This window comes from Mya arenaria, chromosome 4 (assembly GCF_026914265.1).
Source record: "Mya arenaria isolate MELC-2E11 chromosome 4, ASM2691426v1".
Taxonomy (NCBI): domain Eukaryota; kingdom Metazoa; phylum Mollusca; class Bivalvia; order Myida; family Myidae; genus Mya; species Mya arenaria.
This window is the reverse complement of record NC_069125.1, coordinates 3733468-3753023: the sequence shown is the minus strand read 5'-3', so window position 1 is coordinate 3753023 and position 19556 is coordinate 3733468. Positions and strand designations below refer to the sequence as shown.

Genomic DNA, 19556 nt, shown 5'->3' with positions numbered 1-19556 from the left:
TGCCTTAAAAACGCTATTTGACCTGTGTGTGGTATAAGAGTGTACGTTAACACAATAATCAGAGCGGTTGTAAATACTTCAACATTTTTTAGATATTGAATGTGAACATTTCAACGCATCAACAGAATAATGGATTTAGAAGCACACCTATTAGTATTCATATCCGTAAAAATATATTTATCTTGCCTCGAAACAAAACGTCCATTTTTCAAAATGGGATGAGTTGACGAGAAATTACGACGTCAACGTCACAGCGACGATTTGATGTGGGCCGCATTTCATACAGTGCTTACAGTCAATGTTACATCATTTTGCTTTTCTTTTATATGACATTATAGTTTTAGAGGCATTGATTGTGATTTACCACTCAATATAATGATGTGTTTTAACTTGCAATGTCTGCATAATAGCTCTCTTAATGTTGTGTGTCAGGTATTGTCAGTTCGTTTTTGAAATGGCAGTGAATCAATCGTCAAACACAAAGTACAGTTTTCGATACATGGTATTACACTAATTGTTTTGAGTGAACCTCAATTCTAAAATGTGCATAATTTTGACATGATTCATTTTTGAAACGACAGAAATGAGGATGTTAGACCTATTGTGACTGAGATATGTATATGTGTTAACGTGGTGGATAATATATGTGTTGACAAACAAACCAGCACTGCCCATTTATATGTAAGTCAAGTCATATTGACACTTACTCAATATGGTCATCAATAACGTCATTGTGTTATGATCTTTGCATATAAAAATATGATGATGATCACTATAGTCCTGCTTATCCACCGCCTCCTCCTCCTCCTCCTCGTGTGTACACAATCAAATCAGTGGTTCATTTAAGCCCGCAGAACATGCAGAGGCGGTGGGCGAGGCAAGACATATCGATATTGTGTACCTTATTGTAGAGTTGCAGTAATTGGGCACATTACAAAAAAGACATAGCTATAGCATTCTAGTGTTCCCTGGTATACTTCTTTTGCACATGGCATACCTCCTTTCATCAGTAGAATGAACATTAACTTGATTGTTGTCCATCGCCGATTTGTTTTCAGCAAAGAATGACCGTCGCATGTGCAAAAAGGGTACCGTTTCAGTAGACTTCGCAAAGAGGGTACTGATATGAATACGCACCCTGATTATTCCAGTACAAGGTTATATCGCTCCAGGGGTCGTTTGAATACCACGACTGCAAATATGCAGTATACACATATATGGTCGCATGCCAGTTTAATATGGCCACATTGGGACCTAGATACCTTGTGCACAACTGACACATTTACCTTTAAGAGATTTTAGATGGATAGATGTTAACATATGAGCCTAGATCAACTGCCCAGATTCTCTACACCCAATGTTATTGCTGTAGGATACATAGCGAATAAAATTTGTAGTTTAAAACATTTGTACCTTTTTAAATTTTCATCATGTACGACGAGGCATCACGAAAATATATTTTCATAACAAACTCTTTTCTAAAATCGTCTATGAAAACAGTTTATAAACTTCATCTTGTGACTGACCAGCAAATCAGTATGATATGGAAGCCTATTTTGTAAGTACTGATGATATCAAGATGAATTGTCTCATTTTTAATGTCGCTTTGGCAAGATATGACACTACCTGTTGTCAAAATGTAGACAAATAATTTTAAGCGCGATATGCAGATATACATTTACCTTAAACTTAAATATTTGTGTTCAATCATTGTTACTTTGTCAACAAAATGAAGCCGTCATATCCATTTAACAAGACGATATAAATCTGACAAGTTGTCGCCAGTCGACATTAAACAAGTAGACTAGATTACATTACCACATTAAATGAATGTACGTCAAACGCTTTCATAGTATACAATAATAAGAAGGACATATTGTGTGCATTTCAGAACCTCGAAAAACCTAAAGACGAATAGTGAGTAGGCAAAAATAGTGTGGAAAGATAAAAAAACGCAGTTTAAAACAGTTTTATTTTTCTAAGTACACAAAAAACATCATATTTTTGTTCCAGTTTTCAATAGCTACAAGAATGCCTTTTGCAAGAGTAACTGTTACTGGTAATTCACTAGACCGCTTAACAGGCGATCGTCCTAACCTAGTTCACATGATTAAAGATCAATGCAATATAGACTTTAAAACATGTGTTGTCAGTTGACTCAATACTAACTTTCAAGTACAATGTATCAACAGTTATCATCAAAATCACCCATCACTTAAATTACTGGCACACGGCCTGTTCATATTCTACTGCCCAGTAAATTGACGTCATTTAATCAATCAATTACTGCTCATTTTATTAAGAAGATTAATCTTAAACTACTTTACGTGATTTTATCTTCATACTATTGTAACAGTTTACTTGAAGGTCAGTTGCTATTGGCGAAAAAAGGGAACAATAATATTTGCAAACGACGTCGTCTGCAAGTCGACATCGACATAACGGGCACTTAATATGACATTTTAGTTTACATTATGGATAGCTTAAAACACAAAAATAAGTGTATAAATTCTACTAAATAATATTTCTGTCAATATTATGTACCCGATGGTTATCAAAACTCGCTAACTTCATGTTTGCCAATAGATAGTTATCATTTTATCACAGCAATCTATATTTACAATTAAAGGTAACTACGACGCTAAGTGCTCATTTAGTTACGTTGTTTTGTAAGACCATAGGTTTAAGTCAGTAACACGTAAAATATTATTCTAACAGACAATGAATTTTAATACATTGCAACATGTCACGAATTGAAAAAATGAACATTTTTTTTTTGTTAGGGGAAAAACATTGCATCGAAATAAAGCCGGTCTTCAAGTTGAAATAAGCACAAGCAATCAAAGTTTTACATAGATAACGTTTGAGTGTTAACAATTACATGCACATAGTATGTTTTCAAGAATTATTTTAGAGAAAAAAATCAACGAATATGATGGATTTTATAATAATTTGGAAAGGTATGTGTACATCGAAAACAAAATGTCTTTGTTAATTTGTTGCTTTGTTGTTGTTTTTCATTTTATAATATAAAGTTTATATTTTCACTGCAGCAATTATGTCCTTAAGATAATTAGTTTATCCGAAATACTCGTGGGGATGGTATTGCGGTAGCCTATATCCTGGTGACGAGAAGGCAGAACGTAAGTACGAATGCGGAGATGTAAGCTCCCATTGTTGCACTACTTTGCACTGAAAATATAATCGAGAAAAATGTACTAAGTTATTCTAATTGCAACTTTTCTCTAATGAATTTCTTTCAAAGCTGCTTTTCCATTATTTCCTGAAAGCCGCACCATAAACATACTTAAATATGTATCAACAATTTATCTCAATCGGCTTAATGCTAAATTTGTATCAGAATCTTATAATATTTTTCCTTTTTTAATATCATTGAATATGTTTTATCTAGACAATTACACAATAATGTCATTTATTCATCCCGGCCCGGACCTTTGTATTCTTGTAAGACTTACCTTCACACAAGCCAATTGCTGATGCTGTAGCCGCCGAACTACAAGCGCAAACGCTGCACTCGCATGCAGCGTTCGTAATACATTGCCCAGAGGTACATGCTGCTGCTGCTTCTGTAAAGCCAATGGTGAATCATCAGAACACCTATCTGTATTTATTTCATAGATGATTTATTCATTAAATATGGCCTTTTTTATTAATCTTTAAACAATTTGAAAACAGACCGATCCTATTATATACAACAAGTGTCCAGCGACAAAGGCCAATGTATTTGTGCTTGTACAGTAGCCTTCTTTCTAAAGTATAAAGGTATGAACAAAATATACATGTTCTCCTTAAAACAACGTAGACTATTCTTACTTTTTTTGCAGGTCGATGTTCCACCTATGTCACATACAAGATTAGAAGCAGCGTCACAGCCTCCATGATTTGCACAGGACTTGCTGATTTCTGCAACACACAATATCGTATTATATAATTGATCATCATGGCCTGTTATTAAGCAATCTGCTAGCTGTGAAGTTATAGAATTTAATGTTTTGGAGTACGTCACGAATACGTCGTGAATATGGTGTGTTTTTTCCTTCTTGATAAGCACCCTGTCGATCATAACAACACAGACAATACTTTGATTATACCAGAAATATTGATTTTATCAAAATAAACCTAAGCTACAATAAGTAATGTAATCGACTTATCCCTATTGGTTTTTGGATCGATTGCTTAAACCATGTACACATCTCGAAAGAACCTGTTACAGTTGATAAAAAAGGTAAAGCTGTTTTATCATTGCAATTTGATTTTTCGATAATGGACATATAGATACCATTAAGGTATTTAACCGAAAAATAATAAAGCTCTTTAACAGGTTCCATTAACGCATATTACTATTTTTATTGTAAGGAAAGGAATATAAATTTGATAACATTTCAAAAGGATATTTCTGACTTAATTATTATATCAAGAAAGTGTTTTAGTCGATGTTTTCAATATTCTTGCCCTATACATGAACTCATCTAACATGAAACCAAATAGCCAGGTCGCTAGGCATCCATCATTTTCATGTGTTTGTATCATATTTCGAATATGCTAATCTAAGAAGTTAAACATCACTATCGGTTTAGAGACTATTATTGGTATTTTGCAATGACATTCCAATCTAAGTATAAACATTATTTTGTAAGGAAGTTATTATTCCAGATTATTTTCAACAAAACTGGTCCTTCAAAATACCTCCTCCACAGACGAATGATGTTCCGTCTAGGGTAAAACCAGTCATGCATGAACAGGCGCTTGCGTCACACTCGCTGTTTGCTACACAGTTGGTTTGATCAGCAAAGCAGTCTGCCATCTCTGTAATAAACATATACACCTTGAATATGATTCAAATTTCAGATGTAGTTCAATATACATTAATATAAGGTTCGCATACCCATAAAATGTCAATATCTATAGGAACTGTTATTATAACAATAATGATGTATTTTCATTTCTCTGTAGAGAAGGAATCCAATTTTAGATTACGTCATGTTTTTAAGATTTAATTTTAATTTTTCGTGATCTTATGCATAATTGAATTTACGTGTGCTCGTTGAAAAGAAAAACAAATAAATGTGTTTTCATAAGCAAATCGTTCAAGATGAAGATCAGCTAATCATAAAGCCTTTATATGTAGACGAACAAAAGTATGATCGTTATAATGTATATTAAGGGAACAAAAACACAATACATCGATGTGAATGCAATGCTATTTAATGAAATATAATACATTTTACCTTTATTGAAAACAATCTTTTTATAATCAATTATTTGGAACAACCTGTGGTAATGTGGCATCTTTGTCATTTGTGCTGTTATCGACTTCAAAGCTTAAAGGCTTATAATATGTTTGCTTCTGTTATTCAGTAAAGCTGCTGATAATGGTGTAAAGTATTTTATGTATAATCAAATAAAACCAAATATGTGATGAAAAGGATAAGGGCATTCTAGGCAAAAGACTGGTTAAGTGGAGTAAGCGATACAATTGAAATAATAAGAATGACGTTTAGTCTGTCAAACATAATGCTGAACGTGTAAAAAAACATTCCAAGCATAACCTTAAGAAGAATAAAACAACATTTTCCCAAGTCTATTACGATTGTGATCGCAAATCTTGTGTTTCTCACGCAAACAGTGAATGCATTGTAGCAGTCTTACAGAGGATCTGTTCTTTTTGACCAGTTTCTACCAGTGACAGGTGATAGTTTCGTATTGATAAACAAACACAATGCAGGGCAGTAAGAAAGTACGATATACTTTTCCTGCAAACCGGGGTTGCCAGTGCTGTATCGCAGATCAAAGTTGTCAGTTGGTCACAGTCTGTCAGAGCTGCACATGTCGTACCAACGCCTTAAAAGAACATGTTAGACATGTAGGTAGAATTGAAATACTCGTGCTAAAATCTCATATTAAGAGGACAACAGTCTAAGCAAAGAAAGTTATAGCAAATTATAAATAATGTACCTAAAAAGTGAGCAAGGTTGCATATAAGCAGACGAAAGCTACTTTGCACTAATAACAGTGGCTACCCAGTTAATTTTAACGAAAAAATCTGTGAACTACAATATTTGTTACACATTCTCCTATAGCGATCGCTTAATAGCAAATGAAAACACTGCCAAACCAACAATGGCTAAATTGTCATGTTTGGCAATGTCTTCACTTTCATATATAATAATGGCTTCACTGTCACATATAGCAATGGCTACACTGTCACCTATAGCAATGGCTACACTGTCACATATAGCAATGGTTACACTGTCACCTATAGTAATGGCTACACTGTCACCTATAGCAATGGTTACACTGTCAACAATAGCAATGGCTACACTGTCACATATAGCAATGGTTACACTGTCACATATAGCAATGGCTACACTGTCACATATAGCAATGGCTACACTGTCACCTATAGCAATGGTTACACTGTCACCTATAGCAATGGTTACACTGTCACATATAGCAATGGTTACACTGTCACCTATAGCAATGGTTACACTGTCACATATAGCAATGGTTACACTGTCACATATAGCAATGGTTACACTGTCACCTATAGCAATGGTTACACTGTCACCTATAGCAATGGTTACACTGTCACATATAGCAATGGTTACACTGTCACCTATAGCAATGGTTACACTGTCACCTATAGCAATGGTTACACTGTCACATATAGCAATGGTTACACTGTCACCCATAGCAATGGCTACACTGTCACCTATAGCAATGGCTACACTGTCAACTATAGCAATGGCTACACTGTCACCTATAGCAATGGCTACACTGTCACCTATAGCAATGGCTACACTGTCACCTATAGCAATGGTTACACTGTCACATATAGCAATGGTTACACTGTCACATATAGCAATGGTTACACTGTCACCTATAGTAATGGCTACACTGTCACCTATAGCAATGGCTACACTGTCACCTATAGCAATGGCTACACTGTCACATATAGCAATGGCTACACTGTCACATATAGCAATGGTTACACTGTCACCTATAGCAATGGCTACACTGTCACCTATAGCAATGGCTACACTGTCACCTATAGCAATGGCTACACTGTCACCTATAGCAATGGTTACACTGTCACATATAGCAATGGTTACACTGTCAACAATAGCAATGGCTACACTGTCACCTATAGTAATGGCTACACTGTCACCTATAGCAATAGCTACACTGTTACCTATAGCAATGGTTACACTGTCACATATAGCAATGGTTACACTGTCACCTATAGCAATGGTTACACTGTCACATATAGCAATGGTTACACTGTCAACTATAGCAATGGCTACACTGTCACATATAGCAATGGTTACACTGTCAACTATAGCAATGGTTACACTGTCAACAATAGCAATGGCTACACTGTCACCTATAGTAATGGCTACACTGTCACCTATAGCAATAGCTACACTGTCACCTATAGCAATGGTTACACTGTCACATATAGCAATGGTTACACTGTCACCTATAGCAATGGTTACACTGTCACATATAGCAATGGCTACACTGTCACCTATAGCAATGGTTACACTGTCACCTATAGCAATGGCTACACTGTCACATATAGCAATGGCTACACTGTCACCTATAGCAATGGCTACACTGTCACCTATAGCAATGGCTACACTGTCACCTATAGCAATGGCTACACTGTCACCTATAGCAATGGTTACACTGTCACCCATAGCAATGGCTTCACTGTCAACTATAGCAATGGCTACACTGTCACCCATAGCAATGGTTACACTGTCACCTATAGCAATGGCTACACTGTCACCTATAGCAATGGCTACACTGTCACCTATAGCAATGGCTACACTGTCACCTATAGCAATGGCTACACTGTCACCTATAGCAATGGCTACACTGTCACCTATAGCAATGGCTACACTGTCACCAATAGCAATGGCTACACTGTCACCTATAGCAATGGTTACACTGTCAACTATAGCAATGGCTTCACTGTCAACTATAGCAATAGCTACACTGTCACATATAGCAATGGCTACACTGTCACCTATAGCAATGGCTACACTGTCACCTATAGCAATGGTTACACTGTCAACAATAGCAATGGCTACACTGTCACCCATAGCAATGGCTACACTGTCACCCATAGCAATGGTTACACTGTCAACAATAGCAATGGCTACACTGTCACATATAGCAATGGTTACACTGTCAACTATAGCAATGGTTACACTGTCAACAATAGCAATGGCTACACTGTCACCTATAGTAATGGCTACACTGTCACCTATAGCAATGGTTACACTGTCAACAATAGCAATGGCTACACTGTCACCCATAGCAATGGCTACACTGTCACCCATAGCAATGGCTACACTGTCAACTATAGCAATGGCTACACTGTCACCTATAGCAATGGCTACACTGTCACATATAGCAATGGCTACACTGTCACATATAGCAATGGCTACACTGTCACCTATAGTAATGGTTACACTGTCAACAATAGCAATGGCTACACTGTCACCCATAGCAATGGCTACACTGTCACCCATAGCAATGGTTACACTGTCAACAATAGCAATGGCTACACTGTCACCTATAGCAATGGTTACACTGTCAACAATAGCAATGGCTACACTGTCACCCATAGCAATGGCTACACTGTCACCCATAGCAATGGTTACACTGTCAACAATAGCAATGGCTACACTGTCACCTATAGTAATGGCTACACTGTCACATATAGCAATGGTTACACTGTCAACTATAGCAATGGTTACACTGTCAACAATAGCAATGGCTACACTGTCACCTATAGTAATGGCTACACTGTCACATATAGCAATGGTTACACTGTCAACTATAGCAATGGCTACACTGTCACCTATAGTAATGGCTACACTGTCACCTATAGTAATGGCTACACTGTCAACTATAGCAATGGTTACACTGTCAACTATAGCAATGGCTACACTGTCACCTATAGCAATGGCTACACTGTCACCTATAGCAATGGCTACACTGTCACCTATAGCAATGGCTACACTGTCAACTATAGCAATGGTTACACTGTCAACAATAGCAATGGCTACACTGTCACCTATAGCAATGGCTACACTGTCACCTATAGCAATGGCTACACTGTCACCTATAGCAATGGCTACACTGTCACCCATAGCAATGGCTACACTGTCACCTATAGCAATGGCTACACTGTCACCCATAGCAATGGTTACACTGTCACATATAGCAATGGCTACACTGTCACATATAGCAATGGCTACACTGTTACCTATAGCAATGGCTACACTGTCACCTATAGCAATGGCTACACTGTCACCTATAGTAATGGCTACACTGTCACCTATAGCAATGGCTACACTGTCACCTATAGCAATGGCTACACTGTCACATATAGCAATGGCTACACTGTCACATATAGCAATGGCTACACTGTCACAATAGCAATGGCTACACTGTCACCTATAGTAATGGCTACACTGTCACATATAGCAATGGCTACACTGTCACCTATAGTAATGGCTACACTGTCACCTATAGTAATGGCTACACTGTCACCTATAGCAATGGCTACACTGTCACATATAGCAATGGCTACACTGTCACATATAGCAATGGCTACACTGTCACCTATAGTAATGGCTACACTGTCACCCATAGCAATGGCTACACTGTCAACTATAGCAATGGTTACACTGTCAACTATAGCAATGGCTACACTGTCAACTATAGCAATGGCTACACTGTCAACTATAGCAATGGCTACACTGTCACCCATAGCAATGGCTACACTGTCACATATAGCAATGGCTACACTGTCACCCATAGCAATGGCTACACTGTCACCCATAGCAATGGCTACACTGTCACATATAGCAATGGCTACACTGTCACATATAGCAATGGCTACACTGTCACATATAGCAATGGCTACACTGTCACCTATAGCAATGGCTACACTGTCACCCATAGCAATGGCTACACTGTCAACTATAGCAATGGTTACACTGTCAACTATAGCAATGGCTACACTGTCACCTATAGCAATGGCTACACTGTCAACTATAGCAATGGCTACACTGTCACCCATAGCAATGGCTACACTGTCACCTATAGCAATGGCTACACTGTCACCTATAGCAATGGCTACACTGTCACCTATAGCAATGGTTACACTGTCACCCATAGCAATGGCTACACTGTCACCTATAGCAATGGTTACACTGTCACCTATAGCAATGGCTACACTGTCACATATAGCAATGGCTACACTGTCACCCATAGCAATGGCTACACTGTCACCTATAGCAATGGTTACACTGTCACATATAGCAATGGCTACACTGTCACCTATAGCAATGGTTACACTGTCACCTATAGCAATGGCTACACTGTCACCTATATCAATGGCTACACTGTCAACAATAGCAATGGCTACACTGTCACCTATAGCAATGGTTACACTGTCACCTATAGCAATGGCTACACTGTCAACTATAGCAATGGCTACACTGTCACCCATAGCAATGGCTACACTGTCACCTATAGCAATGGCTACACTGTCACCTATAGCAATGGCTACACTGTCACCTATAGCAATGGTTACACTGTCACCCATAGCAATGGCTACACTGTCACCTATAGCAATGGTTACACTGTCACCTATAGCAATGGCTACACTGTCACCTATAGCAATGGCTACACTGTCACCCATAGCAATGGCTACACTGTCAACTATAGCAATGGTTACACTGTCACCTATAGCAATGGCTACACTGTCACCTATAGCAATGGTTACACTGTCACCTATAGCAATGGCTACACTGTCACCTATAGTAATGGCTACACTGTCACATATAGCAATGGCTACACTGTCACCCATAGCAATGGTTACACTGTCAACTATAGCAATGGCTACACTGTCACCTATAGCAATGGCTACACTGTCACCTATATCAATGGCTACACTGTCAACAATAGCAATGGCTACACTGTCAACAATAGCAATGGCTACACTGTCACATATAGCAATGGCTACACTGTCACCTATAGCAATGGCTACACTGTCACATATAGCAATGGCTACACTGTCACCTATAGCAATGGTTACACTGTCACATATAGCAATGGCTACACTGTCACCTATAGTAATGGTTACACTGTCACCTATAGCAATGGCTACACTGTCACCTATAGTAATGGTTACACTGTCACCTATAGTAATGGTTACACTGTCACCTATAGTAATGGTTACACTGTCACCTATATCAATGGCTACACTGTCACCTATAGTAATGGTTACACTGTCACCTATAGTAATGGTTACACTGTCACCTATAGTAATGGTTACACTGTCACCTATATCAATGGCTACACTGTCACCTATAGTAATGGTTACACTGTCACCTATAGTAATGGTTACACTGTCACCTATATCAATGGCTACACTGTCACCTATAGTAATGGCTACACTGTCACCTATAGTAATGGTTACACTGTCACCTATAGTAATGGTTACACTGTCACCTATAGCAATGGCTACACTGTCACCTATAGTAATGGTTACACTGTCACCTATAGTAATGGTTACACTGTCACCTATAGCAATGGCTACACTGTCACCTATATCAATGGCTACACTGTCAACAATAGCAATGGCTACACTGTCAACAATAGCAATGGCTACACTGTCACATATAGCAATGGCTACACTGTCACCTATAGCAATGGCTACACTGTCACATATAGCAATGGCTACACTGTCACCTATAGCAATGGTTACACTCTCACATATAGCAATGGCTACACTGTCACCTATAGTAATGGTTACACTGTCACCTATAGCAATGGCTACACTGTCACCTATAGTAATGGTTACACTGTCACCTATAGCAATGGCTACACTGTCACCTATAGTAATGGTTACACTGTCACCTATAGCAATGGCTACACTGTCACCTATAGCAATGGTTACACTGTCACATATAGCAATGGCTACACTGTCACCTATAGCAATGGTTACACTGTCACCTATAGCAATGGCTACACTGTCACCTATAGCAATGGCTACACTGTCACCTATAGCAATGGCTACACTGTCAACTATAGCAATGGCTACACTGTCACCTATAGTAATGGTTACACTGTCACCTATAGCAATGGTTACACTGTCACCTATAGTAATGGTTACACTGTCACCTATAGCAATGGCTACACTGTCACCTATAGTAATGGTTACACTGTCACATATAGCAATGGCTACACTGTCACCTATAGTAATGGTTACACTGTCACCTATAGCAATGGCTACACTGTCACCTATAGTAATGGTTACACTGTCACCTATAGCAATGGTTACACTGTCACCTATAGCAATGGCTACACTGTCACCTATAGCAATGGTTACACTGTCACCTATAGCAATGGCTACACTGTCACCTATAGTAATGGTTACACTGTCACATATAGCAATGGCTACACTGTCACCTATAGCAATGGTTACACTGTCACATATAGCAATGGCTACACTGTCACCTATAGCAATGGTTACACTGTCACCTATAGCAATGGCTACACTGTCACCTATAGCAATGGCTACACTGTCACCTATAGCAATGGTTACACTGTCACCTATAGCAATGGCTACACTGTCACCTATATCAATGGCTACACTGTCAACTATAGCAATGGCTACACTGTCACCTATAGCAATGGCTACACTGTCACCTATATCAATGGCTACACTGTCACATATAGCAATGGCTACACTGTCACCTATATCAATGGCTACACTGTCAACAATAGCAATGGCTACACTGTCACCTATAGCAATGGCTACACTGTCACATATAGCAATGGCTTCACTGTCAACTATAGCAATAGCTACACTGTCACCTATAGCAATGGCTACACTGTCACCTATAGTAATGGCTTCACTGTCACCTATAGCAATGGCTTCACTGTCAACTATAGCAATGGCTACACTGTCACATATAGCAATGGTTACACTGTCAACTATAGCAATGGCTACACTGTCACCTATAGCAATGGCTTCACTGTCACCTATAGCAATGGCTTCACTGTCAACTATAGCAATGGCTACACTGTCACATATAGCAATGGTTACACTGTCAACTATAGCAATGGCTACACTGTCACCTATAGCAATGGCTTCACTGTCACCTATAGCAATGGCTTCACTGTCAACTATAGCAATGGCTACACTGTTACATATAGCAATGGCTACACTGTCACCTATAGCAATGGCTACACTGTCACCTATAGCAATGGCTACACTGTCACCTATAACAATGGCTACACTGTCACCTATAGCAATGGTTACACTGTCACCTATAGCAATGGTTACACTGTCACATATAGCAATGGTTACACTGTCAACTATAGCAATGGCTACACTGTCACCTATAGCAATGGCTACACTGTCACCTATAGCAATGGCTACACTGTCAACAATAGCAATGGCTACACTGTCACCTATAGCAATGGCTACACTGTCACATATAGCAATGGTTACACTGTCACATATAGCAATGGTTACACTGTCACCCATAGCAATGGCTACACTGTCACCTATAGCAATGGCTACACTGTCACATATAGCAATGGCTACACTGTCACCTATAGCAATGGCTACACTGTCACCTATAGCAATGGCTACACTGTCACCTATAGCAATGGCTACACTGTCACCTATAGCAATGGCTACACTGTCACCTATATCAATGGCTACACTGTCAACTATAGCAATGGCTACACTGTCAACTATAGCAATGGTTACACTGTCAACTATAGCAATGGCTACACTGTCACCTATAGCAATGGCTACACTGTCACCTATAGCAATGGCTACACTGTCACATATAGCAATGGCTACACTGTCACCTATAGCAATGGCTACACTGTCACCTATAGCAATGGCTACACTGTCACCTATAGCAATGGCTACACTGTCACATATAGCAATGGCTACACTGTCACCTATAGCAATGGCTACACTGTCACCTATAGCAATGGTTACACTGTCACATATAGCAATGGTTACACTGTCACCTATAGCAATGGTTACACTGTCACATATAGCAATGGCTACACTGTCACCTATAGCAATGGCTACACTGTCACATATAGCAATGGCTACACTGTCACCCATAGCAATGGCTACACTGTCACATATAGCAATGGCTACACTGTCACCTATAGCAATGGTTACACTGTCACATATAGCAATGGCTACACTGTCACCTATAGCAATGGCTACACTGTCACATATAGCAATGGCTACACTGTCACATATAGCAATGGCTACACTGTCACATATAGCAATGGCTACACTGTCACATATAGCAATGGCTACACTGTCACCTATAGCAATGGCTACACTGTCACATATAGCAATGGCTACACTGTCACCTATAGCAATGGCTACACTGTCACCTATAGCAATGGCTACACTGTCACATATAGCAATGGCTACACTGTCACCTATAGCAATGGCTACACTGTCACCTATAGCAATGGTTACACTGTCACATATAGCAATGGTTACACTGTCACCTATAGCAATGGTTACACTGTCACATATAGCAATGGCTACACTGTCACCTATAGCAATGGCTACACTGTCACATATAGCAATGGCTACACTGTCACCTATAGCAATGGCTACACTGTCACATATAGCAATGGCTACACTGTCACCTATAGCAATGGTTACACTGTCACATATAGCAATGGCTACACTGTCACCTATAGCAATGGCTACACTGTCACATATAGCAATGGCTACACTGTCACCCATAGCAATGGCTACACTGTCACATATAGCAATGGCTACACTGTCACCCATAGCAATGGCTACACTGTCACATATAGCAATGGCTACACTGTCACCTATAGCAATGGTTACACTGTCACATATAGCAATGGCTACACTGTCACCTATAGCAATGGCTACACTGTCACATATAGCAATGGCTACACAGTCACCCATAGCAATGGCTACACTGTCACATATAGCAATGGCTACACTGTCACCTATAGCAATGGCTACACTGTCACCTATAGCAATGGCTACACTGTCACCTATAGCAATGGCTACACTGTCACCTATAGCAATGGCTACACTGTCAACTATAGCAATGGCTACACTGTCACCCATAGCAATGGCTACACTGTCACCTATAGTAATGGCTACACTGTCACCTATAGTAATGGCTACACTGTCACATATAGCAATGGCTACACTGTCACCTATAGCAATGGCTACACTGTCAACAATAGCAATGGCTACACTGTCACCCATAGCAATGGCTACACTGTCACCCATAGCAATGGTTACACTGTCAACTATAGCAATGGCTACACTGTCACAATAGCAATGGCTACACTGTCACCTATAGTAATGGCTACACTGTCACATATAGCAATGGCTACACTGTCACCTATAGTAATGGCTACACTGTCACCTATAGCAATGGCTACACTGTCACATATAGCAATGGCTACACTGTCACCTATAGTAATGGTTACACTGTCAACAATAGCAATGGCTACACTGTCACCTATAGTAATGGCTACACTGTCACATATAGCAATGGCTACACTGTCACCTATAGCAATGGTTACACTGTCAACTATAGCAATGGTTACACTGTCAACAATAGCAATGGCTACACTGTCACCTATAGCAATGGCTACACTGTCACCTATAGCAATGGCTACACTGTCACCTATAGCAATGGCTACACTGTCACCTATAGCAATGGTTACACTGTCAACTATAGCAATGGTTACACTGTCAACAATAGCAATGGCTACACTGTCAACTATAGCAATGGCTACACTGTCACATATAGCAATGGTTACACTGTCACCTATAGCAATGGTTACACTGTCAACAATAGCAATGGCTACACTGTCACCCATAGCAATGGCTACACTGTCACCCATAGCAATGGTTACACTGTCAACTATAGCAATGGCTACACTGTCACCCATAGCAATGGTTACACTGTCAACTATAGCAATGGCTACACTGTCACATATAGCAATGGCTACACTGTCACATATAGCAATGGCTACACTGTCACCTATAGCAATGGCTACACTGTCACATATAGCAATGGTTACACTGTCAACTATAGCAATGGCTACACTGTCACCTATAGCAATGGCTACACTGTCACCTATAGCAATGGCTACACTGTCACCTATAGTAATGGCTACACTGTCACCTATAGTAATGGCTACACTGTCAACAATAGCAATGGCTACACTGTCACCTATAGCAATGGCTACACTGTCACCTATAGCAATGGCTACACTGTCACCTATAGCAATGGTTACACTGTCAACAATAGCAATGGCTACACTGTCACCTATAGCAATGGCTACACTGTCACCTATAGCAATGGCTACACTGTCACCTATAGCAATGGCTACACTGTCACCTATAGCAATGGTTACACTGTCACATATAGCAATGGCTACACTGTCACATATAGCAATGGCTACACTGTCACATATAGCAATGGTTACACTGTCAACTATAGCAATGGCTACACTGTCACCTATAGCAATGGCTACACTGTCACCTATATCAATGGTTACACTGTCACCTATAGCAATGGTTACACTGTCAACTATAGCAATGGCTACACTGTCACCTATAGCAATGGCTACACTGTCACCTATAGCAATGGTTACACTGTCACCCATAGCAATGGTTACACTGTCACATATAGCAATGGCTACACTGTCACCTATAGCAATGGTTACACTGTCACCCATAGCAATGGCTACACTGTCACCTATAGCAATGGCTACACTGTCACATATAGCAATGGCTACACTGTCACCTATAGCAATGGCTACACTGTCACATATAGTAATGGCTACACTGTCACCTATAGCAATGGCTACACTGTCACATATAGTAATGGCTACACTGTCACCTATAGCAATGGTTACACTGTCACCCATAGCAATGGTTACACTGTCACATATAGCAATGGCTACACTGTCACCTATAGCAATGGCTACACTGTCACATATAGCAATGGCTACACTGTCACCTATAGCAATGGTTACACTGTCACATATAGCAATGGCTACACTGTCACCTATAGCAATGGCTACACTGTCACCTATAGCAATGGTTACACTGTCACCTATAGCAATGGCTACACTGTCACCTATAGCAATGGTTACACTGTCACCTATAGCAATGGTTACACTGTCACATATAGCAATGGCTACACTGTCACCTATAGCAATGGTTACACTGTCACATATAGCAATGGCTACACTGTCACCTATAGCAATGGCTACACTGTCACCTATAGCAATGGTTACACTGTCACCCATAGCAATGGCTACACTGTCACCTATAGCAATGGCTACACTGTCACCTATAGCAATGGTTACACTGTCACCTATAGCAATGGCTACACTGTCACATATAGCAATGGCTACACTGTCAACTATAGCAATGGCTACACTGTCACCTATAGCAATGGCTACACTGTCACCCATAGCAATGGTTACACTGTTACCTATGGCAATGGTTACACTGTCACCTATGGCAATGGTTACACTGTCACATATAGCAATGGTTACACTGTTACCTATAGCAATGGTTACACTGTCACCTATAGCAATGGCTACACTGTCACCTATAGCAATGGTTACACTGTCACCTATAGCAATGGTTACACTGTCAACAATAGTAATGGCTACACTGTCACATATAGCAATGGCTACACTGTCAACAATAGCAATGGCTACACTGTCACCTATAGCAATGGTTACACTGTCAAATATAGCAATGGCTACACTGTCACCTATAGTAATTGCTACACTGTCACCTATAGTAATGGCTACACTGTCACCTATAGCAATGGTTACACTGTCACATATAGCAATGGCTACACTGTCACATATAGCAATGGTTACACTGTTACCTATAGCAATGGCTACACTGTCAACAATAGCAATGGCTACACTGTCACCTATAGCAATGGCTACACTGTCACATATAGCAATGGCTACACTGTCACCTATAGCAATGGTTACACTGTCACATATAGCAATGGTTACACTGTTACCTATAGCAATGGCTACACTGTCAACAATAGCAATGGCTACACTGTCACCTATAGCAATGGCTACACTGTCACCTATAGCAATGGTTACACTGTCACATATAGCAATGGCTACACTGTCACCTATAGCAATGGCTACACTGTCACCTATAGCAATGGCTACACTGTCACCTATAGCAATGGCTACACTGTCACATATAGCAATGGTTACACTGTTACCTATAGCAATGGCTACACTGTCACCAATAGCAATGGCTACACTGTCAACTATAGCAATGGCTACACTGTCACATATAGCAATGGTTACACTGTTACCTATAGCAATGGCTACACTGTCACATATAGCAATGGTTACACTGTTACCTATAGTAATGGCTACACTGTCAACTATAGCAATGGCTACACTGTCACATATAGCAATGGCTACACTGTCACCTATAGCAATGGCTACACTGTCACCTATAGCAATGGTTACACTGTCACATATAGCAATGGCTACACTGTCACATATAGCAATGGCTACACTGTCACCTATAGCAATGGCTACACTGTCAACAATAGCAATGGCTACACTGTCACCTATAGCAATGGCTACACTGTCACATATAGCAATGGTTACACTGTCACCTATAGCAATGGCTACACTGTCAACTATAGCAATGGCTACACTGTCACCTATAGTAATGGCTACACTGTCAACTATAGCAATGGCTACACTGTCACCTATAGCAATGGTTACACTGTCACCTATAGCAATGGCTACACTGTCACATATAGCAATGGCTACACTGTCACCTATAGTAATGGTTACACTGTCACCTATAGTAATGGCTACACTGTCACCTATAGTAATGGTTACACTGTCACCTATAGTAATGGTTACACTGTCACCTATAGCAATGGCTACACTGTCACATATAGCAATGGCTACACTGTCACCTATAGTAATGGCTACACTGTCACATATAGCAATGGCTACACTGTCACCTATAGTAATGGTTACACTGTCACCTATAGTAATGGCTACACTGTCACCTATAGCAATGGCTACACTGTCACCTATAGCAATGGTTACACTGTCACATATAGCAATGGCTACACTGTCACCTATAGCAATGGTTACACTGTCAACAATAGCAATGGCTACACTGTCACCTATAGCAATGGTTACACTGTCAACTATAGCAATGGCTACACTGTCAACTATAGCAATGGTTACACTGTCACATATAGCAATGGTTACACTGTCACCTATAGCAATGGCTACACTGTCACCTATAGTAATGGCTACACTGTTACCTATAGTAATGGCTACACTGTCACCTATAGCAATGGTTACACTGTCACCTATAGTAATGGCTACACTGTCACATATAGCAATGGCTACACTGTCACCTATAGCAA

The 19556-nt window shown here is 39.8% G+C and overlaps 1 protein-coding gene across 1 annotated transcript in view; it reads right to left on the bottom strand.

Annotated features, from left to right (window-relative positions):
• Positions 1–1955: 1955 nt before the first annotated feature.
• Positions 1956–19556, bottom strand: part of LOC128231221 (protein draper-like) — a 36308-nt gene continuing 18707 nt past the window's right edge. The window contains exons 12-16 of the mRNA XM_052943757.1: positions 5770–5862; positions 4708–4827; positions 3835–3924; positions 3477–3587; positions 1956–3192 (exon numbers count right to left, since the gene is read on the bottom strand). Of these exons, the coding sequence (XP_052799717.1) occupies positions 3116–3192; positions 3477–3587; positions 3835–3924; positions 4708–4827; positions 5770–5862 (491 nt within the window). The 3' untranslated portion in view covers positions 1956–3115. The remainder of the gene's footprint in view (positions 3193–3476; positions 3588–3834; positions 3925–4707; positions 4828–5769; positions 5863–19556) is intronic.